The sequence below is a fragment of the Zingiber officinale genome, chromosome 1A (assembly GCF_018446385.1).
Source record: "Zingiber officinale cultivar Zhangliang chromosome 1A, Zo_v1.1, whole genome shotgun sequence".
Classification (NCBI taxonomy): Eukaryota; Viridiplantae; Streptophyta; class Magnoliopsida; order Zingiberales; family Zingiberaceae; genus Zingiber; species Zingiber officinale.
In genome coordinates, this window is record NC_055987.1 from 96,293,108 (window position 1) to 96,320,268 (window position 27,161).

The 27,161-nt window shown below is 36.6% G+C and overlaps 1 protein-coding gene across 1 annotated transcript; it reads right to left on the reverse strand.

The window, feature by feature from the left end:
- Positions 1-890: 890 nt before the first annotated feature.
- LOC122027239 (uncharacterized protein At4g06744-like) lies at positions 891-2,543 on the reverse strand. The gene is made up of 2 exons (XM_042586169.1): positions 2,233-2,543; positions 891-2,145 (listed from the first exon to the last, which is right to left on the reverse strand). Exons 1-2 carry the CDS (start codon positions 2,514-2,516, stop codon positions 1,089-1,091), a joined length of 1,341 nt encoding a protein of 446 aa, XP_042442103.1. The 5' UTR covers positions 2,517-2,543; the 3' UTR covers positions 891-1,088.
- Between the last annotated feature and the right edge of the window lie 24,618 nt (positions 2,544-27,161).

Sequence of the window (27,161 nt, forward strand, 5' to 3'; positions counted from 1 at the left end):
AAAGTGACTGAGGGCACTGTTCCAATGCAGTTTGTGTCCAACATCAACTGAACCCTATACTTTATAAAAATAAAAAAATTAAAACCATACTATTTCAACTTCTCAAGATCACAGAGTTTGTAAAATGATAACCTTTACAGCTAATTGATGTGGAGAGGATGATGATGCACCCGATCGACGTCTTTGCGCCATTATGATACTAGCTGATTGATGTAAACCCTAGAATCCTTCAGTGTTGCCGTGCGAATAGTCCTGGTTTTTAATTGAACTGAAATGCTTGATGCCGCTTGAGAAACACTCGAGGTCACTAAACTAGGGTTTCACAAGAGGGAGCTGCACTCGCATTTCACGAAGAGGGAGGTACACTAATCATCGAATTTATTTTTTTAAAATCAAAGTAATTGAAAAATGTGGTTCGGATACGTGAGAAATGATGACTGATCAGAGGAGATTAGCGGGAGGGCTATATTCAGTATTACACATCACTTACTTATGCCTTTTGATAAATACGAAATGATGATATGCCTTTTGATAAATACATGAAATTTAGTACATCTTTTAGTAAATTGTCAAAATATTTATGGTATTATTATGGCTTGAGTTCCAATAATATACTGGCAGAGATACTGATATCACTTCACAATCATTTTAAATAAAAACAAATACAATCCAACAAATAAACAAGTGCCAATTATGGTTGGCCACGTGACGGAGAATATACGGCTTCCTCCTTCTGCTTCAGCTGATCACCTCGAAAGTCCTCTTCACTTCATTTGGAGGCTATTTAAATGATGAAGAGGCTAAAAATTATTAGAATAAAAGATGAGTACGTTATGCCCCTATAAACTCGTCTCAAGATCAATATGGAATATTCATCGTGCTCTTACCAATGACAGCCGTAAATATTTATGGCATTATTATGCATGGCGTTCCAATAATATACCGGCAGAGTTCAATCTAGTACAAACATAATGAAAACAAGCGCCCATAATATACCGACAGAGTTGACTGATATGACTTCCCAATCATAATAAATAAAAACAAACACAATCCAGCAAACAGACAAGCGCCGATTATAGTTGGCCACGTCACGGAGAATCTACGGCTTCCTCCTGCTTCGGCGGATGCAGCGCTTTGTAAGTCGCGTACCCGGACGCTGCCGGCGCCCTATCCGTCGCCCCGTCTGCCACCGCCCAAGCGTCCTCCTTTTCCGACTGGAGCTCCTCCGCCGGAAGCCGGCAGGGGACGTATTGCGCGTCGGGACACACGGGCTTCGGCTGCTTCAAGAACCGCTCGCAGTCTGCTGCTGGCCGCTGTCCCGGCAATCCCGGAATGCAGTTCTTCTCCACGTGCAACACATTACGTTTGATCAGCTTGACGCAGGACTTCCCCACCGACGTGAAGTAGTTGTCAGAGAGCGAGAGGTTCGCCAGGCGTCCATGCGTGGAATTCGCCAGTCGGCAAACGACATCAGGCACCTCGCCGGAGAGAAAGTTTCCGGCGAGGTTGAGCTGCTCCACTTTCTTCAGACACCCGAACGAGAGCGGAATCGGGCCGGAGAGATAGTTTCTCCCGGCGTCGAACACCGTTGCCTTCCTCAACAGCCCTATCTCGTACGGCAGACAGCCGCTGAGCTGGTTGCCCAGGAACAGGATCTCAAGCAGAGTATTGGACGCTTGCCCGATCGACCTAGGGATCGACCCGGTAAAGTGGTTGAACGCGAAGGTGATGTAATTCGCGGGAGTCTTCCCGAGGTTGGCCGGGATTTGGCCGTTGAACTTGTTGTTGTTGAGGAAAAGCACCTGCGTCTGGATGTTGAACACAGCGGAGGGAACCTGAAGAGAGTAGCCATTATACCGGAGGTCGAGGAAGGAGAGGTTGACGAGGGGGAGGACAGAGTAGGGAAACAAGCCGGTTTGGACGTTGTTGCTGAGGTCGATCTCATAGAAGAAGGGAAGGCGGGTGAGATTCGGCACCGTGCCGCCGAAGCGGTTGGAATTAGAGTGGAAAATGGCGAGATCAGGGAGCTTGTCGATGAAGCCTCTCACCGTCGGCGCCGCCAGGTGATACCCATTGAAGTCGACGGAGGCCACGGTCGGCATATTCCTTTTATCCGGCGGCCCTTCGCAGTAGAAACCGGAATATCTGCCACAGAATTCATCAAAATTCAATCTTTAATTTAAGATCCAATCAACTAAAAACTCCAATTTTTATGATGATAATCATTCAAACCCATGGCCTTTGCCGTCGGAACAGATCCGGGTCCCGACCCAGGTTCCGGTGATGTTCTTGGGATCGGAGGTGATGGTTTTCTTGAATCGTTGGATGACCAAGTAAGCTCGGTACTGGAGCAAGTTCACGAAGTCGCTCGGTCTCGGACTGATCGCCATCCCGGTTCCGATCTCGATGGCCTCTCTGTTACCATTACTGCAGAAACTGGGGGGTAGAGACGAGCAGAGGAAGAAGAGTAATAGTACGCTGATGAAATGGAGACTCCTCCGGCGATCCTCAGCCATGGCTGATGCAGACTAGGAATCGAAGGAGAAGTTTATTTATAGAAGATTACGGCCGGGTTCGATTTTTGCATGGGGGACCTATACTGTCGGTCGTGGATCCCATTTGTGGCTACAGGAACCTATTCTGTCGGTCGCGGATGTATCGATCAGTTGAACTAACTAATTTGCCAGATGAATTAAACAGACGATTGAAAAATTGTTTTATATATATATATATATATATATATATATATATATATATATATATATATATATATGGCTTTTGACAATTTATATAATTTAGAAGGTCTTTTTTAATTTTTATCCAATACATTACTCAATGGTGGAACCAGTCGGATGATCTATCCGGGCTATGGACCATCGACGCCGACGTCCGGACTAGCCTCCGCTTTCTTTTTTATTTTTTCTTTTTTTCTACAATAAAATTAACATTTTTCTTTTCTCATCATCGTCAGACATCCGGGCTACAACCCGAGTAAGACTGTACCTGACTCTGCCAACATTACTTATTAGTTGTTGACAACTATTCCTGCAAAGGTTATTGAAGCATTATCTCGAGTGATTATACAAATAAACTACAATAGAATAGAGTGATTTTATGTTTGAGAGATGAAAAATGTGTTCCATTAAGATTATAAAGTTGGATGTTACATTCATACAAACTATTATTTATGTGGCTTTCACTTTCTCACATGCATAGTATTCACACTTGGGCCACTCATAGTATTCACTTTCTAGCTACGATTGTTGTATCACCACACGGACCGAGAGTTAAAAAGGTTACTTCTAGCTATGACACATTAGTTTTCTCCATAAAAATATAAAAATAGTAGGGATGAAAAAAATATTAAAATTTTAATATATTGTATATATCGTATTAAAATATATTAAAGTATACTTATTTAATAGTATATTAAAATTTTTGATATAGTATAATAACATGTCAATTTTTTCACATCGATATAGGTATAACATTTTATCAAAATTTTTAATATTCTGTACAGATACTGAAATTTTACACTAAATGGTATGAAATTAAATCATACTGAAAATTTACTATACCGAAAATTTGGTATACAGTAAATTCAGTATGATATCGATAGGATTTTTATGTATATCAAATATTTCAGTATGGTATATAGTATATAGAAAAAAATTAGTATTTTCAGTATACCATCGCTAGGGAAGACAACCCTAGAATGTTGGCTACAGAGTGACGAGTCATTCGTGATTCCTGAATTATCTTAGTGATCGGTAATAAATTTTCATAAAGTCGAACTGGTATCTTCGAGATTAAATTGAAAACTATTAATTATTTTTCAAAATTTTACAAGTTTAAGTCCATCCAACGCTATCGAAAATTGTTAGATGTGTAGAAATTAAAAAAAATAAAAAACTAGTCATATTATTGAATCCAAAATTGATAATAGGAAATACAAAGTATAATGTCTTTATATAGTTTAGTTAAGAAACCCTAAACTCTAAATATAAAAGAAAAAATAACCAAATTGCTCTAAAAGCTATAAACAAATAAATATATATAATATAACATCCCCCCTCAAACTTACGATGCTACAGCTAGAAGCATTGAGAGTTTGTCAAATAAGAAATGAAAGTGTGAAACAGAATGTGACTTGGTAAATATATCAGCAATATGTAGTTTTGAAGGAACAAAAGGCAATGTGAAGGTGTCAATCTGAAGATGGTGACGAGTAACGTGACAATCAATTTCAATATGTTTTGTCAGCTCATGAAAAACTAAATTACGTGTAATTTGAATAACACTATGATTATCCAAGAAATGAGAGAATCACCAAGAAAAACGCAGAAGCCAGTGGTAGATTTACTATCCGTAGGATCACCAGCCCAATCCGCAGCAGAGTATGCATGCAGTTCAAGAGATAAATTAGAAGGAAATAAATGACTTTGAAATTGAGTGCCCCAAAGATATCTGAGAATACGAAGAACAACAACCCAATAAACTGTAGTTGGTGCAGCGACAAATTGATTAACTGTTGGATCATGATCGTTCGATAGAGGGGGGGGTGAATATCGATTTAAAATTTTCGTCGAGTACGCAGCGGAAAACAAATAAGCAAAAAGAACAATGCTGACACAGTTCGATTTACTTGGTTCGGAGCCTGTGTCAACTCCTACTCCAAGGCCCGCACACAAGGGTGCTTTCGATGGGCAATCACTAATTAATTCGAATAATGATTACAGAAGAATTAAGTGCAAAAATGCTAGAATTAATTAGGAAAAATAAAAGCCGACGATTAGTAAGGAAAGACCGAACTAGAACTTTGTCGGAGAGCTTTTCGCAGCGTCGCAGGAGCACCACAGATCGAATTAAGAGGTGTTGTATTGAGCTCCGCCTTTGACCCTCCTTATATAGGAGGCTCGGGGCGCCTGGAACCTTCAGGGCGCCTCGACCATGACGTAGCCGACCCAACTAGGAGGTTCCACATGGCGACGATGCGAAGATGATAAAACTTGCCTCCGAGCGCTCGGGTACCTCCTGGGCGCCCTGACCCAAGTTTTCTAGCAGACTCCTTCCTGTAAGAAAAACATTAGTCCGAGTCAATTATACCATGCAACACAGATTGTTAGCACAGTTCTATAGATAAGAGAAATAATAATTAGATTCCGTCTCTCCGAGATCGGAATCTAGTCAAGATCTCGACTTAGAGTTTCGAGATGGTTCTAAGTCGGATAGGCGCCTAAGTTCCCTTCCCGGGAACACGTCCTCACAGTCACTCCCCTCCAGTGACTTACCTCCACTTACCTTCCAGATGTCCGGTCAGCCCTTCGACCCGTCTGGACTTCGTGCCAGCTATCCGGTCAGCCCGCCGACCTAGCTGGACTTTGTGCCAAACGTCCGGTCAGCCCGTACCTTCGTGCCAGCTATCCGGTCGACCTGTCGACCTAGCTGGGCTTCGTGCTAGACATCCAGTCAACCCCTTGACCTGTCTGGACTTCTCATGCACACTCGGTCAGAGTGTTAGATCACCAGCAAAACTAACTTAACTTATTTTGTCATTCATCAAAACCTAAGTTCGACCGTTAGTGCTAACCGCACTAACAATCTCCCCCTTTTTGATGGAATGACAACTTAGTTAAGTTAGTGTAAAATGCAAGTAAAACAAGCATTAACATATTTTTAAGTTAGTTTTTATTTTCAATTTTGTTTTAGCTAACTTAACCACCTAACCCTCCCCCTTTGGCATCCATCAAAAATAAACATTGATCTAAAATTCAAAATCTTTGCAAAAAAATGTAAATAGAAATCAGATCGTCTCAGGGGATTTAAATTAGATAATTTACTCTAAAAGTATCTCTTAACCTTTTCAGAAAAAAACAAATAGCTTTGAAGGAATAATTTTTTAACAAGCTTTAGCTAGATTTGAAAAAATGGTTAAGTTAGAAAGATAATATATTTATCAAAGAAAGAGTTCACCAAATTTTCAAAACTTTTAAACCATAAGTTTTATAAAGGTAATTTTACAAGAGTAAAATTTTCAAAAATAATTTTGTAGGTTGAAAAGATTCAAGTTTTAAGGAAAACTATTTTGAAGGAAAACTAAGTTTGTAAAAAGTTTGTTTCATAATGTTTTTAAGACAACTTTTAATTTTTAAAAATAATTAATTTTTCCCCCTGAACCTGATATACAAAATCTGTCTAACTAGTTAGCTACTTACTGACTATTCAAAGGATAGCAGCTTTCACTTGGTTAGTCAAGTTAAGTCTAAGCATCAGTTAGTGTTTGACTACACTGAATGACTTAATTTGATTAATATCTATTTGGTATTTAACGCCCAGACTTATATCGATGTACTGACATAAACATCTTAAGTTCAGGCAACTTGCCTATACATCTCACCCCTTTCTTAGTTTGACAATCACAAACAAGGAAGTCCTAGGGTGTTGGTGAGATGCTCAAATACTAGCCCTAAGGGAATATGGTTTTTAGGGAATTTTTCTAGTATAAGGCTAAAACTATTTTGAAATTCTAAAAATATGAAATTTTGAAAACATCAAAATGTTTTACCTTAATTTTTGAAATCAACTATTTTTGAAACTAGTTTTAAGATTTCTAGTCTATTAGACACATCAAGATCTATCATTTTCAAAGTTAATATATACCTAAGTAGGTGTAGTTCAGGATATCATAAATCAATATCAAAGTTAGGGTACAATGATCATGATAAAGAGTACATAGTGGTCGGGATGTCTATCAAGATGAGGAGGAGGGGTGTGGTCCGGATGGTCCGGCTCTGAAGGAACGGAACATCTCGATCAGCTCAGCGTGACGTGTCCGGGCATCCTCTCGGGAACTGGATAGATCATGTCGAAGGTCCGAGATATCTTGTCTCACGTCTCGTCTCAGGTCTGAGATATCCTGTCTCGCGTCTCATCTCAGGTCCGAGACCTCCTGCCGAAGACTCGTAATGGATAACTCGAGTCGAGCAACTCGATCGCCTAGAGTGCGATATGCAGGACGAGGTGCTCGGCCTGGAGGTGGAGCTGGTGCCAGAGCTGGAGCGTTGTCGCCGAACAACACAATCATAAACTCATCATGCTCTGCTGTCTCCTGGGCATCTAGGTCTGGCTGGTGTTGTGCCCCTCTCGGCCAAGACATGACACCATCATCCTTATCTACGTGGACACCCGCTAATGAGAAGCTCCTAGATCCTATAACGTCGAACTCAGTCATGGCCCGAACATTACCTCGGGTGACGTTAATGTGGAGGTCAGTGAAATATGCCATCAAAATATGACCATATGGCATATAAACTCGAGCGCTGGTGACATATCCAGCTGCGTAGATAATGGTCTGAAATATATGTAGACTAATATCTATGTCTAGTCTATGGCAAAGTGCGTACAAAAGAAAGGAATGGAATGGACGCATCATCGCTATGTCGCGAGTGGATAGTGGTAGTATGCAGTAAACTAAGACCCTATACAGTGCATAGTCATGAACTCGAAGGTCAACTGACCTAAACATAGTCACGGTGGGTACACGCTCTCCTCTAAAAAAATACGAATGAATCGTATCCAGAGTGATGTGTGAGTAGGGATCACCAAATGGTAGATCCCTAGGGGGTAATACTGAAAACGAAATGAAGATGGTCGTAACCCTAAGAAGCCCCGGATAGTGGTAGGGGATAGTGTAATATCCGTACCAGCTACCCTAGTAACATAAATGAGATCATCTACCCTAATCAAGTTATTATAGAACTCAGCACATAAATCTATATTTACTGAGTTGGTACAGTAAACAAGGTTCCGCAAGTTATAGTGGCTAATAACCTCTATAACTAGAACGCAAGAACGTAAAAAGGACGCTCTATCTAGACATTTAGTCCTAATGGTCATATAAATGATTGACTCAAACTTAATCCTAAGTTCATCAGTGGGAAACCTAGGGTCTAAGCTAGCAGTCGAGGGCCCAGCACCAGATCTAGAGTGCTTTCTACATTATAAAAGAAACTATACTTAAGCAGGTAATCAATGAAATATTTAAAGAAATTTCGAAGATGAAAGAAATTTACCGAGGCATCGTGAATAAATTTTAGAGCTGACGACTTCGGTTGATTCGCAGCAACGGAATAACGATAGATTAAATTTTAGATTTGATCACTCTCGCAGCAAAGCTCAAAACAAGCCTTAACAAGAGTGAGGGGAGGTGGTGCAAAAGCTGAGGGCACCCATGCCCCTGTAACGACCCACCTCCTTACTACCACTCTGAGGGCGACCGTTACTTATCTATTACTCTACTTATTAGTGTTACTTATGCTATTATTAGCAACACTTAAATTTATCACGGCCCCAAAGAAGTTCTTACCAAAAAATTTCGGCAGAGTCTCCCCTGTACCGGTGACAATAATCATCAATACATGCAAAATAAACCATCAGCCACATGCGGCTGGTATATATACTTCACAATCACGCAGTAATAAGACACAACAACTTAAAAAAACTATTCTAGTAATAACAAATGAATAAAGCTCCTAACAGTGGGAAACAACCAAACTAACAATGCAGAATAGACTCAATTAGCAACATAAGAAAAAGGAAACAACTTTTTAACAATCTCAACTTCTCTAATAACATTAAAGAAGGACTCTAAACAACTTCTTAGCAAGAATCCCATTTAAATCCTTTAGCGAGGTCCCAAGCTTCTATAGATCCACACATCACACACATCCATCACACCTCCTCCTTGTCGCCTTCCTCTTTATACTTTAGCTTTTCCTTTATCTGCAGTAGGAGGAAAATAAATCTATAAGCGAAATGCTTAGTAAGTACTAAACTATCTCACAAAAACTCGAAAGTTCATAAGATACAAAGGATGCTAAAACTGAAATGCTAAAAAGAAAAGCTACACATGCTCATCTAATAGCAAAGCACTAAAATAATCTGCATACTCATGATATACAAGAATAAATTTGCATGCTGGAAATAAAGCTAATCATGCTCAATAAACTCATAAGGAAAGCAAATGAAAACTAATACTGTATGCTTATAATTATAAGAGCTAAACTTTGCTAGTTCTAAACATAGGTGATACTTGTTTCATTTACTTATAGTCTTATACTTGAGATTACTATTTAACTTTCTTCTTCTCTTTCTTGGGCCCAGGCTTAGTACCAAATGTGCGCTCTCTAATAGAGACTGAGGTAGTGAGCTTCCAGTCCTATGAGGGTAAAGACCTTGATCTTACCAGGGCTAAGACCTTGGAATTAGTCACCTGGATTTGTTTAACGACAACCTTGGAAGTCGGGTACTAGCCTCTTACTTTAAATTACTTGTTATCTTTTCTAACTAGACCTTGGTCTTTTCTCTACTCATAACTTCTCATAATCTCCTAATAGAGCTTACTAGAACACTGTAAGTATATCTAACAAGTAAAGAATTGCCACTAACTGAGCATGCTATAAAAATAAAACAAAGCCAATCAAACTACAAGATAAGCTTAATAGCTGTTCATGTTCAAGAAAACCAAGAAACTAACACTACATACTTTAAATAAAGGTTGTTCTTACCTTTTTGAGTAGCAAGGAAAATGCTAAACTTATTCTAACTAAATAAAGGGTTGTTCTTGCCCTTTGAGTAGCAAGGAAAATGTTATTCATGCTTACGGTAGTACCGGAAGGTTACAAAATTGCAAGGGACTAAATACTGGGATGCTAGATAAGGTAGCAAGACAAAACAAATCCCGAATCCTTGTAATATGGTTGTTCATGCTAACCAAAATAAGCAAAGAATTCAGAACTGTAAGGCTGGAAAGAAATAGGGTTGTTCGTATTCAAGAATAGCACCAAAAACTAATATTTCCCCTTAGATAACCTGCTGATCATGCCTACTAATTAACCAGGATTACCTAAAATTGAAATGTTAAAGATCAAGGGTTGTTTATGCCCATCTGCATGGCCCAAAAGATAAACAAACTTGCTGGAATTTATGGGCAGTAGGTATCTATACAAGGATACAACACTGAAGTGCTAAAGGCATGCTTAAAACATGAACTACGTGCTAGAATTAGAGGGTTGTTTAGACTATCACAATTGAAGCATATCAATCACAAAACTCAAAATTCTCATGCAAATAGGTATGACTATTCGGCTTGACAAACAGAGCAAGGAAGGAAAAGCTCTAGCATATAATTCTACTCGGCACAGCAAAATCCGAAAGCAAGGAAACGAAAACCCTAAGTTCGGAGCAACTCCTACCATAGGTGAGTAGTACTTACTCTTGTTCTTGCACTTACAACCGACAGAATGGTTCTAGGGTTCGGAGAAGGTGAAGATCTCGACGATCCCTTCCTATCTGCGTGTTCTCCTTGACGAGGTGGTCGTGGATTTGTGGAAGCCCTTCGGAAAGAGCCTCTCGCCGGCCGTCGAAGTGAAGCCCTAGCGTCGTCGCCCCTTTTCGCCTGAGAGAGGAGACCGTCGTCGCGAGGGAGAAGGGGAGAAAGGTTTTCGTGTTTGGGAAAAGAAATTAAATCTTTATACTTAGGGTTATTTTCGGTTCCAACTATAGCTTATATCTATTTTGTTCCCTACTTGATTAACAAAACTCTTGTGGAACACTTGATTGGCTGCATTCGGTTAAGGCTTGGTTACGGTCCGAGGTCCACGGTTCGAATCTCGGCTTGGACATTATTTTTGTCCAAACTTCTCTCGTTTAGTAAAAATACCAAACGACTTCCAAAAATTACGTAAAAATACTCTAAAAATTTCTAAAAATCTTTAGAATATTTCTATAGCACTTCTAAGTACTAATAAGGACTTTTAGAACTTGAAAGAGGGAAAATTGGATCGTTACAGCCTCCCTATTTATAGGGGGTTCCAGGCTCGTGGGTACCTCCCGGGCGCCCCAGGTTGGCTGGGGTGGGGCGCCCGGAGTCCCTTCCGGGCGCCCCGGAAGGGAATACCAGGGGCGGACGCCCCTGGTTTCAGACTTCGGGGTTTTTTTTTAGGTTAAAGTAAATTTTAAAAATCTTTAAAATAAATTTTTAAGTTAAAATAAGTTTTAAAATTTTTTTTAAAAAAATAAAAGTTTAAGTTAAAATAAATTTTTAAGTTAAAATAAATTTTTAAGTTAAAATAAAATTTTAAGTTAAAATAAATTTTTAAGTTAAAATAAATTTTTAAAATACATTTTTAAGTTAAAATAAATTTTTAAAATGAATTTTTAAGTTAAAATTAATTTTTAAAATAATTTTTTTAAAAAATAAATTTTTAAGTTAAATTAATTTTTAAAATAAATTTTTAAGTTAAAATAAATTTTTAAAATAAACTTTTTGAGTTAAAATAAGTTTTTAAAATAAATTAAAATAAATTTTTAAGTTAAAATACGTTTTTAAAATGAATTTTTAAGTTAAAATAAATTTTTAAGTTAAAATAAATTTTTAAAATAATTTTTTTAAAATAAATTTTTAAGTTAAAATAAGTTTTTAAAATAAATTTTTAAGTTAAAATAATTTTTTTTTTTTAAAAAATTAAGTTAAAATCAATTTTTAAAATAAATTTTTAAGTTAAAATAAATTTTTTAAAATAAAATAAATTGTTAAACTTAATTTTTAAGTTAAATTTTTTAAGTTAAAATAAATTTTTAAGATTAAATAAATTGTTAAAATAAATTTTAAGTTATTTTTTTTTTAAGTTAAAATAAATTTTTAAGATAAAATAAATTATTAAAATAAATTTTTAAGTTAAATTTTTTAAGTTAAAATAAATTTTTAAAATAATTTTTTAAATAAATTTTTAAGATAAATTTTTAAGTAGACATAAATTTAAGTTTAATTTTGATTTCGATTTTAATTTTGATTTTAATTTTAATTTTTAATTTTTAATTTTTAATTTTATTTTTATTTTTATTTTTATTTTTATTTTTATTTTTAATTTTGATTTAAAATTCAATTTGATTTAATTTAGTATTTTAATTTTAATTGAGTCCTTTGTCATCTCACCCGATCTATGTTTTCAATCAGGGAATTCTATAATTTTGTGAGATGAATTAGGTTCAATTTTAAGGTTTGGTTTTAACTTTGTGTTAGATTCAAGTTTAACTTTGGGTTCAACAGATAGACATTCTCTGGATAAACTTCTGGGCTATGGTGAGTCACTTAGACATCATTAGAGTAACCATGCCTTCGAGATTTTCCAAATAGTCCTATCCACTAGACTTAGTACAAAACTTTGGTCTAACTGGTTATGATCCATTAAGGGTAGCTTCGGTCAGTTCCACTTAGCCAAATGCACCAGGTCGAAGTCATATCTTCCTAGACATGCATGGACTGAGCTTCCCTGACGTACTATCATCCAAAACTTCACCAGTACCATTTTTCAAGTTAAACTTGAACCCCTTTCTAATTAGTCCTAAGTACCCTGCCGGGTAGATTAGTTTGGGTTATCCTTCCGGGTATGTTAGTTTTGGAGGTGTCAGCTATTCTGGAGCCTCCCCCTGAATTATTGACCTTTAATTTAATTTTTCTTTCTAGGTTTATATCTATTTCTTTTATAGTTATATTTAACTTCATGATATTCTAAATTTTGGTGGGTTTTAAAATGTTTAGTTTTTGAATTTGTTGGTTTAGATTTGTATTTAGGTTTTTTATTTGAATTATCTGATTTTATATAGTATATTTTTTCTTTAGGTATGTAGTATTGGTTAAGTCCTACTTGCGTGGTTAAACATGCTTTCGGAACCCAAGCTTTATTTGTTGGTTTGTGTTGGGTTATTAATGATTTAAATGTTTTATTTGAGCTTGACTTATAGCCAAGTCAGGTTTTATTGTAAATTACTTTTTGGTTATTTAAGATTAGATCTAAGTTCTTAGATCTTGTTGTGAATTTTTCTAACATATCTTTTAATTTGTTAATTTCTTATTTTAGTGTCAAATTTTCTTCCTCAAGTGTTAAATCTTGAGTTGGATTATTATTTGTTATTTGTTCCTTGAGGTTTTGATTCTCCTCAAGGAGCAATTTGTTTTCATTTTCAGATTTAACTAATTTGCTGTTTAAACAATAAATAATTTTAAAAAACTTTCTATTTAAATTTAAGTATACCTCTTCGGGACCTTCGGAAACGAGTACGGACTCGTGGCTTGATTCGGGTTCGGACCCGTCTTCCGATTTGTCCTCTGACTCTACTTCACGGGCCATCAGCGTGAGGTAACTCTGGTTCTTCCGATCTTCGTCCTCCGATTCTTCCGAAGATGAGCCGTCCCACGTTGCTTTGAGGCCCTTCTTTTTGGTCGGCTTCGTTTTATCGTTCTTCAATCTTGGACACTCGTTCTTGTAGTGCCCCTTTTTGTTGCATCCGAAGCACGTTATGTTCCTCGGTTCGGTTGGAGTGTTGATCTTCTGTAGGTCCTTCTTGCTAAAGCTCTTCTTCCTCCTGGTGAACATTTTCCTTACCAGGTTCACCAGGTACTATTTGTCTTCAGAATCCTGGTTAGAATCTTCTTCAGGTTCAGGCTTGTTCTTCTTTTCTTTGGAGGAACTTGCAAGCAAAGCAATATCTTTCTCGGCCCCGGTGTTAGTTTGCTCATGCAGTTCTAATTCACAGAAAAGTTCATCAAATTTTAGTTTAGATAAATTTTTAGAAATTTTGCAGGCATCCACGATGGATGCCCACAAACTATTGCGTGGAAATGCGTTTAACACGAACCTTATCAGATCTCTGTTTTCCATCTGGTGGCCTATCGCGTGAAACCCATTGAGGATATCTTTGATCCTCGCATGAAGCTGACTTGTCGTTTCTCCTTCTTGCATTTTTATGTTAAATATTTTATTTAATAATAAATCATGTTTTGTTACCTTAGCATCACTGGTTCCTTCGTGAAGCTCGATTAGCTTGTCCCAGAGTTCTTTCGCGTTCTGATGCAGTCCTACCCGATTCAGCTCTTCTCTTGTTAGTCCACATTGTAGCGTGTTGATCGCCTTGTTCTCCATCGACGCTTTCTTCTTTATGTCTGACGTCCATTGTTCTGGATCAAGAAGATTTCCGGAGTTGTCAACTGGTGGTCTGTAGGCTTTTGTGACGCTGAGCCATTGGTCGAAGTTTGTCTTCAGATAGACCTCCATCCTTTTCTTCCAGTACGGAAAATCATCCCCGTTGAATAGGGGAGGACACACCGTACTGAAGCCTTCGATCTGAGACATCCTGCACACAAGAGAGTAGATAGACACGCAAAGTCTCAAGATTTGGTCTTGGATTAGTAGTGCGGGAGGAAATAGAAATAATAGAGAAAAACTAAATTGGTGTTGCACCAATTTAGATTAACTGCAATGAGAAAATATTTCCAAAAAGGTAGTAATACCAGTTTGGAATTATGCGAAAAACTGAAAAGTCGAAAAAAATGGAAAAAATGTCACCCCCTTGTCTGACTGGTGGTTGCACCAAATCAGAGTGGTACCTGCTATGATACCACTTGTTGGATCGTGATCGTTCGATAGAGGGGGGTGAATATCGATTTAAAATTTTCGTCAAGTACGCAGCAGAAAACGAATAAGAGAAAAGAACAATGCTGACACAATTCGATTTACTTGGTTCAGAGCCTGTGTCTGTAGGACCGTGATCGTTCGATAGAGGGGGTGAATATCGATTCGAAAAGTCGAGTAAAACTACGCAGCGGAAAAGTAAATGAACACAATTGTTTTTACTTCGTTCGGAGCCTGTGACGACTCCTACTCGAAGGCCCGTGGTCCTTGACCACTTTCGTTGGGCAATCACTAGCAATTCGAATATAATTACAAAATGAATACAGGAAATGCTAGTGAAACAAAGTAATATCGACAAAGAAATTAACTAAAAATCGAAGGAGCACTTTGTCGGAGCTTTGTTGGCGTCGCAGGAACGTAGAGCAGCAGGACTAGCAGTAGAAGAGTTCTCAGATTGATTATTGAAGAAGCTCCATCCCTGGGGCTTCTTTTATATGCTGCTCCGGGCGCCTGGATCCCTTCCGAGCGCCCTGGTGAGACGTGGCAGGTCTAATCAGCGAACTCCACGTGGCGACGACTCGGCCTGGATAAAATTCACCTCCGAGCGCTCGGATCCCTTCCGGGCGCCTAGACCTCCGGGCGCCCGGATCCCTTCCGGGCGCCCGGACCTCCTATTTCCAGAAACTTCCTTTCCTGCAAAACAGAGTTAGTCCGAGGCACATATGTATTCTGCAACACAGATTGTTAGCACAATTTATGAAATAAAATTAACAGTAAAAATATGACTTAGATTCTGTCTTTCCGAGACCGGAATCTAGTCACGATCTCGACTTAGATATCCGAAATAGATCTAAGCCGGATCGACGCCTAATGTTCCCTTCCCGGGAATGCGTCCTCGCAGTCACTCCCCTCCAGTGACTTACCTCACTTACCTGCCAGACGTCCGGTCAGCCCGTCGACCCGTCTGGACTTCTCGCCAGCTATCTAGTCAGCCCGTCGACCTAGCTGGACTTCTCGCCAAGCGTCCAGTCAGCCCGTCGACCCGCTTGGACTTCTCGCCTGCTATCCGGTCAGCCCGTCGACCTAGCTGGACTTCGTGCCAGACATCCGGTCAGCCCGTCGACCTGTCTGGACTTCCCCTGCACACTCGATCAAAGTGTCAGACAACAACAAAACTAACTTAACCTATTTGTCATTCATCAAAACCTAGGTTAGACCATTAGTGCTACCCGCACCAACAATCTCCCCCTTTTTGATGGAATGACAACCTGGTTAAGTTAGTGAAAGAACGCAAAAAACAGGTACATCGGTTTTAAAGTTAGGTTTAGTGTTTTCAATTTTGGTTTATCTAACTTAACCATCTAACCCTCCCCCTTTGACATTCATCAAAAAAAAATAAGGGTAAGCAATCATAGTGTAGAGTTACTGTAAAAAAAATAAGCACAGCTAATCTTGAAAAAATATCTGAGTTTGGTTCAAAATTCAAAGATAAAAGTACAATTTTTAAATCCAAGTAAAAAAATCAAGTTGACTTGGGGGAGACAAGTTGAATTTTGAAAAGTATAAATTTAAAGTTAATCAAGTTTAACTTTTCAAGCGTGTAAAATTTTTAAATCAGGTTTTTCAAATTTTCTTTTAAGTTTAAGTAACATTTACTTTTTAAAAAAAAGGTAAATTTCCAACTTCAATTTTTCAAAACAAAGCAAAAATTAAACAAGTAAGATTAAATTTGCCAAAATAAATTTTTAAGGCTAATTTGATAAAAGCTAAATTTGGAAAGTTTAATTTTCAAGCATATGTTACAAAGCTGAATAAGTTTAAATTTGCAATAGTCAACTTTTTAAATCAGGTTAAAAATTAGGTGGGATTAAACTTCAAAGTTTTTCAAACACTTAGTTAAATTTAACTTTTTGTAAACTAATGTTCAAACATAAGTTAGTTTTAAAAAGCATTTTTCAAACACACAGAATTTTAATTAATTTCTCCCCCTGAACTTGATACTTAAATTTAAACAGCTGTCTAACCAATTAGGTACTAACTAACTATCAGAAGATAGTAGCTTTCACTTGGTTAGTCAGATTAAGGTGATTATAAACAGTCAGTGTTTGCCTTGACTGATGATCTTAATCTGATTACTGTCTGATTTGTATTTAACGTCCAGACTTATGCTGATGCACTGAAATAAGCATCTTAAGTCCAGACAGTTGGCCTATGCATCTCACCCCTTTCTATGTTTGTCAAACACAAGCAAGGTAAACCTAAGGTGTTGGTGAGATGCTCAAAAACTAGTCCTATGGGTACATGCTTTCTAAGGATTCAAAACTAGTCTAGGGCCAAAACTGTTTTTGAAAAACTAAAAATAGGAAAGTTTTGAAAACAAACAAGTTTAACTTATAATTTGAAAACATTTATTTTGAAAACAATTTTTAAAAAATCCTAGTCTATTGAGCACATCCCTAATTTTCGACGTAAGTTGCTAAACTCACTTTCAGGGAGTGGTTTTGTGAAAATGTCAGCTAAATTTGATTTGGACTCAATGTATTTGAGTTCAATATTACCTTTAGTAACATGATCCCTGATAAAGTGGTGCCTAATTTCAATATATTTGGTTCTTGAATGATGCACAGGGTTCTTGGTTAAGTTAATTGAACTTTTATTGTCAATTAATACTTTTACATTTGTGATGTTTAAGTTGAAATCTTTTAGAGTATGCATCATCCATAATGATTGTGCAACACATTCACCTATAGCTATGTATTCTGACTCAGTTGTAGATAGAGCAACACAATGTTGCTTTCTACTAAACCAGCTAACAAGTGATGAACCTAATAATTGGCATCCACCACTTGTGCTTTTGCGGTCTAATTTACATCCAGCATAATCTGAGTCAGAATACCCTATTAGTTCAAAATTATTGGTCCTAGGATACCAAATTCCTACATTTGTTGTTCCTTTAAGATATCTAAAAATTCTTTTAACTTGTGTCAAATGGGATTCCTTAGCACAAGTTTGGTATCTAGCACACATACTAACTACAAATAAAATATCAGGTCGGCTTGCAGTTAAGTACAGTAGCCTACCTATTGCACTCCTATAATATTTTAAGTCAACTGATTTTCCATTTGGGTCATTATCTAAGATTGTGTTTACTGCCATAGGTGTTTTTATTTCTTTTGTATTTTCCATCCCGAATTTTTTAAGTAATTCTTTAGTGTATTTGTGTTGATAAATATAATTTCCTTCATTTGTTTGTTTGATTTGTAATCCTAAAAAATAAGTTAATTTTCCTACTAGGCTCATTTCAAATTCTTTTTCCATTAGATTAATAAATTCCTCTAAAAAATCTGAATTTGTTGAACCAAATATTATATCATCTACATATATTTGTGCAATAAATATGTCTGTATTTAATGATTTAACAAACAAGGTTGGGTCAATTTGACCTTGGTTGAATCCTTTAGATGTTAAGTAAGATGTTAGCCTTTCATACTATGCCCTGGGTGCTTGTTTAAGCCCATATAACGCTTTCTTTAACTTAAATACATAATCAGGGTGCTCTAGACTTTCAAACCCAGGAGGTTGACCTACATAAACTTCTTCTTTAATTAGTCCATTAAGAAAGGCAGACTTAACATCCATTTGGTATAGTTTGAATCCCTTATGGGCTGCATAACTTAGTAACATTCTAATGGATTCTAATCTGGCTACTGGGGCATAGGTCTCATCATAGTCAAGCCCTTCAACCTGACTAAACCCTTTGGCAACTAGCCTAGCCTTATTTCTAGTAATTTCCCCAGTTTCACTTAATTTGTTTCTGAATACCCATTTTGTTTCTATTATTTTCTTATTCTTAGGTGGTGGTACTAGGTCCCAAACTTCATTATGCTCAAATTGGGCTAGTTCTTCTTGCATAGCTATAATCCAGTCTGGGTCTAGCAGGGATTCATCCACAGTTTTGGGTTATATTTTTGAAATTAGGGAGATTTGACTCAAGTTTCTAAAAGATGATCTGGTTTGAACTCTTAGGTCTGGGTCACCAATTATTTGATCAGTTGGATGGTTGGGATTCACTCTTATAGTTCTAGGGGGTTCATTTTCTTGATGTTGTTCCTCTTCTTCATGACTTAGAGTTTGGTTGGTTTTTGGAACAAATTCAGGTGGTTGTGTAAGTTCTAAGTTTTGTTTAGTTTCTTCAAATTTTACATTAGTAGTTTCTTCAATTTTTAAGGTAACCTTATTGTAAATTCTATAGCCTCTACTATTTTAGGGAATATCCTACAAAAATTCCATTTTCAATTTTAGAGGAGAATTTTCCTAAGTGTTCTCTTGTATTTAAGATGAAAACTGGGCACCCAAACACTTTAAAATATTTTATATTGGGTTGTTTATTATAAAATATTTCGAAGAAGGTTTTGTTATGGGTTTTATTTATTGTAGTTCTGTTCTGTACATAGCAGGCTGTACTAACAGCTTCTGCCCAAAAGTATTTAGGTAGGTTATACTCATTTAACATTGTTCTATAGGCTTCAAGTAAGGTTCTATTTTATCTTTCTACAATTTCATTCTGTTGGGGGGTTTTAGGACATGAAAATTCATGATGGTAACCATTTTCAAGACAAAAACTGTTAAAGTTGTGATTTTTAAATTCTCCCCCGTTGCACTCCTGATTCTTTTAATTTTAATATCTTTTTCGTTTTCAATTTGTTTGCAGAAATTTATAAAAATTTCAAAAGTTTCATCTTTATGTTTTAAGAATTTTACCTAAGTAAACCTAGAATAATCATCTATAATTACTAAACAATATAAGTTTCCATTTATAGATTTGACTCCATGGGAGTCAAAAAGGTCTAAATGTAGAAGTTCTAATATTGAGTTAGTTTGTGGTTGATTTGTTTGTTTGTGAGTGGATTTAGTTTGTTTACCTTGTTGACAAGCATTACATATGGTTGAATCTAAGTTAGGTAATTTTGGTAAGCCTCTCACAAGTCCATTTAGTTTACTTATATTTCGAAAGTTGGTGTGAGACATTCTTCTATGCCATAACCATGTTTCTTCTTTTTGTGTTAAGTAACACTTAATGGAAGAAGTGGTTAAGTTGATGGCATAGATGTTGTCTTTTCTAAAACCTTTTAGGCTTATGGTGGGAGTATCTAGATGTTTGATTAAACACTCTGTGGATAGAAATTTAACCTTATACCTAGTATCACATAATTGACTTATACTCAGAAGGTTGTATTTAAAATTTTCAATAAGTAAAACATTTGTAATTATAAAGTCTATTTTTAATTCAATATTACCTATACCAATTACCTTGAGTTTGTCTTTGTTTCCAAAGGCAACTGTTCCAAAGCTTTTGTAAGTGAGTTGAGTGAACTTGGTGTGATCTCCAGTCATATGTTTGGAGCAACCACTGTCCAAAATCCACTTGGTTTCCTACAGTAAGTAGGATTTAACGTTAGTCTTTTTATTTATGACCAGACAAAATTTTAAGTTTAAAATTGGAGTTTTGACATTAATTTTTAAGTTTAAAATTGAGATTAATTTTTAAGTTTAAAATTAAAATTTTAAAAATAGTTTTTAAGTTAAAAAAATTAAAATTTTGAAATTAATTTTTAAGTTTAAAATTAAAATTTTGAAATTAATTTTTTAAGTTTAAAATTAAACTTTTGAAATTAATTTTTTAAGTTTAAAATTAAACTTTTGAAATTAATTTTAAGTTTAAAATTAAAGTTTTGAAATTAATTTTAAGATTAAAATTAAAGTTTTGAAATTAATTTTAAGTTTAAAATTAAAATTTTGAAAATAATTTTTAAGTTTAAAAAAATTAAAATTTTGAAATTAAGTTTAAAATTAAAATTTTGAAAATAATTTTTAAGTTAAAAGAAAATTAAAATTTTAAAATTAATTTTTAAGTTTAAAATTAAAGTTTTGAAATTAATTTTAAGTTTAAAATTAAAATTTTGAAATTAATTTTTAAGTTTAAAATTAAAGTTTTGAAATTAATTTTAAGTTTAAAATTAAAATTTTAAAATTAATTTTTAAGTTAAAAAAAATTAAAATTTTGAAATTAATTTTAAGTTTAAAATTAAAGTTTTGAAATTAATTTTAAGTTTAAAAAAAGTTTTGAAATTAATTTTTAAGTTTAAAATTAAAATTTTGAAATTAAGTTTAAAATTAAAATTTTGAAAATAATTTTTAAGTAAAAAATTTAAAATTAAAGTTTTGAAATTAATTTTAAGTTTAAAATTAAAATTTTGAAATTAATTTTTAAGTTTAAAATTAAAATTTTGAAATTAAGTTTAAAATTAAAATTTTGAAAATAATTTTTAAGTTAAAAAAAATTAAAATTTTGAAATTAATTTTTAAGTTTAAAATTAAAATTTTGAAATTAATTTTAAGTTTAAAATTAAAGTTTTGAAATTAATTTTCAGTTTAAAATTAAAATTTTGAAATTAATTTTTAAGTTTAAAATTAAAATTTTGAAATTAATTTTAAGTTTAAAATTAAAGTTTTGAAATTAATTTTTAAGTTTAAAATTAAAATTTTGAAATTAAGTTTAAAATTAAAATTTTGAAAATAATTTTTAAGTTAAAAATTATAATTTTGAAATTAATTTTTAAGTTTAAAATTAAAATTTAAGCCTTATTCATCTCACCCGATCTATATTATCAATCAGGGAATCCTATGATTTTGCGAGATGAAATTGGATTTTTAATTATGGAGTTTTGGTTTAACTTGTGTTAGATTCAGGTTTAGTTTTCGTCTCTACAAACAGACATTCTTCGGATAAACTTCTAAGCTTGGTGAGTCACATGGACGTCATTAGAAGTAACCAACCTTTCGAGGTTTTCCGAATAGTCCTATCCACGGAGCTTAGTACTAAACCTTGGTTTAACTGATTAGGATCCATTTAAGGGTAGCTTCGGTCAGTTCCACTTGGCCAAATGCACTAGATCGAAACCATATCTTTTTAGACATGCGATGCCCAAGTTTTCCTAACGTACTATCATCCAAAAATTTCACCAGTATCATTGATTCAAGTTAAACTTAGTCTCTTTTTAACTAATCCTAATTACCCTGCCGGGTTAGTAACTTTTGGAGGTGCCAGCTATTCTGGAGCCTCCCCTGAATTATTGGCCATTAATTTAAATTTTGGTTTTAGGTTTGTGTCGATTCCTTTTATAGTTATAGTTAACTTGGTGATTATTTTGTTGATTAAGGTGTTTAGATTTTGAATTTAATTTAGGTTTGTATTTTGGATTTTGGTTTGGTTTATTCGATTCTATATAATGTATTTTTTCTTTAGGTATATAATATTGATTAAGTCCTATTTGCGTGGTTAAGCATGCTTTCGGAACCCAAGCTAGATTGGTTGATTTGTATTGGGTTATTAATGATTTGAAGGTTTTATTTGAATTCGACTTATATCCTAGTCCGGTTTTATTATAGCATGCCTTTTGATTATTTAGGATTAAGTCTAGATTTTTTGATCTTGTTGTGAATTTTTCTAACATCTCCTTTAAATTGTTTATTTCATTTTTTAATGATAAATTCTCCTCCTCAAGTGTTAGATCTTGAGTTGGATTCGAATTTTTTATTTGTTCCTTGAGGTCTTTATTTTCCTCAAGAAGTGATTTGTTTTCATTTTCTATTTTAATTAATTTACTATTTAAACAAGAAATAATTCTAAAAAAAATTTTGTTTAAATTAAAATATACCTCATTCGAGCCTTCGGAAACGAGTACGGACTCGTGGCTTGTTTTGGGTTCAGACCCGTCTTCATCTTCCGACTCGTCTTCTGTTTCAGCTTCGCGGGCCATCAGTGTTTCTGCTCTTCTTCCTCTGATTCGTCCGAGGAGTCGTCCCACGTTGCTTTGAGGGCCTTCTTTTTGGTTGGCTTCGGTTTATCGAACTTCAGTTTTGGGCATTCGTTCTTGTAATGTCCCTTTTTCTTGCAGCCGAAGCAAGTCACGTTCTTTTGATCTGAGGGAGAACTGATCTTCTGAAGGTCCTTTGTGCTGAAGCTCCTTTTTCTCCTGGTGAACATTTTTCTTACCAGGTTCACCAGGTGTTCTTCATCTTCGGAGTCTTGGTTGGGATCTTCTTCATACTCAGGCTTGCTCTTCTTTTCTTTAGAGGAACCTGCAAATAAAGCTATACCTTTTTCGGCTCCAGCATTAGTTTGTTCATGTAATTCTAATTCACAGAAAAGCTCATCTAATTTTAATTTAGAAAGATTTTTAGAAATTTTGTAGGCATCTACGATTGATGCCCACAAACTATTACGTGGAAAAGCATTTAATGCGTACCTTATTAAGTCTCTATTTTCCATCTGGTAGCCTATCGCATGAAGCCCGTTAAGGATGTCCTTGATTCTTGCGTGGAGCTGATTCGCCGTTTCACCTTCCTGCATTTTTATATTAAAAATTTTATTTAAAAGCAGGTCTCGTTTTGTTACCTTAGCGTCGCTCGTTCCCTCGTGCAGTTCGATCAATTTGTCCCATAGCTCTTTAGCATTTTTGTGTGGACCGACTCTGTTCAGTTCTTCTCTTGTCAATCCGCACTGTAGAGTGTTGATCGCTTTATTTTCTGTTGATGCCTTTTTCTTCAAGTCTGCTGTCCAGTCTTCAGGATCTAGTAGATTCCCGGAGTTGTCCACTGGAATTTTGTAGGGTCTCGTAATGCTCATCCACTGGTCGAAGTCTGTTTTGAGGTAAACCTCCATCCGCTTTTTCCAGTACGGAAAATCGTCCCCGTTGAAGAGTGGAGGTCGTACTGTGCTGAATCCTTCTGTCTGAGACATTTTAGTCCTGCGCACAGACGAAAGAGAAGAAACAAAAAAATCCCAAGACTTGGTCTTGGATTAGTAGTGCGGGAAGAGAGAAAAAAAATAGTAGTAAAAATCTAGATTCGTGTTGCACCAATTTAGATTAATTAAAAAAATATTAAAGTAATGATACACCAGTTTTAGAATTAAGCGTCGAACTGAAAACAAAAAAAAGGAAAAAAATTTCACCCCCAGTCTGATTGGTGGTTGCACCAAATCAGAGCGGTACCTGCTCTGATACCACTTGTAGGACCGTGATCGTTCGATAGAGGGGGGGGTGAATATCGATTCGAAAAGTCGAGTAAAACTACGCAGCGGAAAAGTAAATGAACACAGTTATTTTTACTTCGTTCGGAGCCTGTGACGACTCCTACTCGAAGGCCCGTGGTCCTTGACCACTTTCGTTGGGCAATCACTAGCAATTCGAATATAATTACAAAATGAATACAGGAAATGCTAGTGAAACAAAGTAATATCGACAAAGATATTAACTAAAAACCGAAGGAGCACTTTGTCAGAGCTTTGTTGGCGTCGCAGGAACGTAGAGCAGCGGGAACAGCAGTAGAAGAGTTCTCAGATTGATTATTGAAGAAGCTCCATCCCTGGGGCTTCTTTTATATGCTGCTCCGGGCGCCCTGGTGTGACGTGGCAGGTCTAATCAGCGAACTCCACGTGGTGACGACTCGGCCTGGATAAAATTCACCTCCGGGCGCCCGGACCTCCTGTTTCCAGAAACTTCCTTTCCTGCAAAACAGAGTTAGTCCGAGGCACATATGTATTCTGCAACACAGATTGTTAGCACAATTTATGAAATAGAATTAACAGTAAAAATATGACTTAGATTCCGTCTTTCCGAGACCGGAATCTAGTCACGATCTCGACTTAGATATCCGAAATGGATCTAAGCCGGATCGACGCCTAATGTTCCCTTCCCGGGAACGCGTCCTCGCAGTCACTCCCCTCCAGTGACTTACCTCACTTACCTGCCAGACGTCCGGTCAGCCCGTCGACCCGTCTGGACTTCTCGCCAGCTATCTAGTCAGCCCGTCGACCTAGCTGGACTTCTCGCCAAGCGTCCGGTCAGCCCGTCGACCCGCTTGGACTTCTCGCCAGCTATCCGGTCAACCCGTCGACCTAGCTGGACTTCGTGCCAGACATCCGGTCAGCCCGTTGACCTGTCTGGACTTCCCCTGCACACTCGATCAAAGTGTCAGACAACAACAAAACTAACTTAACCTATTTGTCATTCATCAAAACCTAGGTTAGACCGTTAGTGCTACCCGCACCAACAGTGTCGACTCCTACTCCAAGGCCCGCACACAAGGGTGTTTTCGATGGGCAATCACTAATTAATTCGAATAATGATTACAAAAGAATTAAGTACAGAAATGCTAGAATTAATTAGGAAAAATAAAAGCCGACAATTAGTAAGGAAAGAGTGAACTATAACTTTGTCGGAGAGCTTTTCGCAGTGTCGCAGGAGCACCAGAGATCGAATTAAGAGGTGTTGTATTGAGCTCCGCCTTTATAGGAGGCTCGGGGCACCTGGAACCTTCAGGGCGCCTTGACCATGACGTAGCCGACCCAACCAGGAGGTTCCACATGGCGATGACGCGAAGATGATAAAACTTGCCTCCGGACGCCCGGGTACCTCCCGGGCGCCTGGACCCAAGTTTTCCAGCAGACTCCTTCCTGCAAGAAAAACATTAGTCCGAGGCAATTATACCCTGCAACACAGATTGTTAGCACAGTTCTATAGATAAGAGAAATGGTAATTAGATTCTGTCTCTCCGAGACCGGAATCTAATCAAGATCTCGACTTAGAGTTCCGAGATGTTTCTAAGTCGGATCGGCGCCTAAGTTCCCTTCCCGGGAACGCGTCCTCACAGTCACTCCCCTCCAGTGACTTACCTCCACTTACCTGCTAGACGTCCGGTCAGCCCTTCGACCCGTCTAGACTTCGTGCCAGCTATCCGGTCAGCTCGTCGACCTAGCTAGACTTCGTGCCAAACGTCCGGTCAGCCTGTCGACCCATTTGGACTTCGTGCCAGCTATCCGGTCGGCCCGTCGACCTAGCTGGGCTTCGTGCCAGACATCCGGTCAGCCCGTCAACCTGTTTGGACTTCTCCGCCACACTCGGTCAAAGTGTTAGATCACTAGCAAAACTAACTTAACCTATTTTGTCATTCATCAAAACCTGGGTTCGACCGTTAGTGCTAACCGCACCAACACTAATGACATGAGCAACATACGCAATATTTGGACGAGTCACAGTGAGATAAACCAAGCTTCTAACAATAGTTCTATACAAATTAGGATCTGACAAAGGTGATCCATCATATAGATATCAGTAAGACGAGCACGCTCAAACAGATCAAATATATACTTTGACTTGGATAAAAGATAATCTTTCGGGATATAAGCAACCTCAATGCCCAAAGAGTAGCGTAATATACCTAAGTCTTTCATAGCAAAACGACGAGCCAACTCAGACTTCAGGGAAGCAATTCCATCATAATCATCACCGGTAATAATCATGTCATCAACATATAGTGATAAAAGAATACGACCTACACTCGTATATCTAACAAACAATGTTGAATCATAATTACTAGGATAAAAACTAAGTGAAGTAATCACGGTAGAGAAGTTCTCAAACCAAGCACGAGGTGCTTGTTTGAGACCATAAAGCACTTTACGAAGCCTATAAACTTCATCGGGTTGGTGTGAAATACCAGGAGGAGGTGTCATATAAACTTCTTCATGAAGATCACCATTTAAAAATGCATTCTTGACATCCATCTGAGATATTCTCCATCAACAAACAGAAACAACTGTAATCAGAGTGTGAACAGTCATCATTTTTGTTAGTAATTAGCCCTAAGAGCCAATCATGAGATGATTAGGCTTTTTGGATTAATCATTGAGTTAGACTCGAATGAATCCACTTATTGGATTAAGTGTAATCCGTATTAGACTCATTGAGTTAAACTCAAATAGATCCAATTGTTGGATTGAGTCGAATTGCATGAGAATCAATGAGTTAGACTCATTGGGTGAACTTGAGTTCACCAAGGAAGTTGAATGTTCAACCATTGGATTGAATGGTTGATTTAGAGCTATTGGATTAGAAGATGAAAGGGTGGAGACTCTTGGTATTCCATGGGATGACTATAAATATCATTTGGATGATATTTTACATAAGATTTTTTTCACTTGAGAAGGTGAAGAGTTTCCTTGATCTTCTTCTTCCTTCTTCCCTCTTCTTGGTCAAAACTCCTAGTAGAGGTTGCTAGCATAACCTTAGGTGTTTTGATCTCCATCTTGTTAAGTTTGTGAGACAAACGAAGGCAAGGCTTGTTCGTGTGGATACCGTAGAGGCGCGAACGCTTAATCGTGCTGTGATCCGAGCTGTCGGGAGATCGTGAGCATGCTTCAAAGGTATAACTCTATCATGTCTTTAGATCTAACTTAGTATAAGATTATGTTTCCCTTCGCATGGATCTTCTGGAGGAAATAGGTTTTTTCGCTGCGCATTTGCGTGTTTAAGCAACCTATTCCCTTACAATTTTTACAATGGGAGCAAATGTTTCTTCATAATCCATGTCATACTTATGAGAATAATCTTTAGCAGCAAGACGAGCTTTGTATCACTCAATAGATCCATCAAATTTAGTTTTGATCTTATATACCCAACGAGAACTAATAGTGTATTTTCCTGGTGGCAATGGAACCAAATCCCATGTATGAGTTTGATGCAAAGCAGTTAGTTCCTCAGCCATACCACTCTGCCAAAGTGGGTTATAAACAACTTCTCTATAGGATACAAGCTCAGAAAGATAATGAATAGATGCAACAAATGA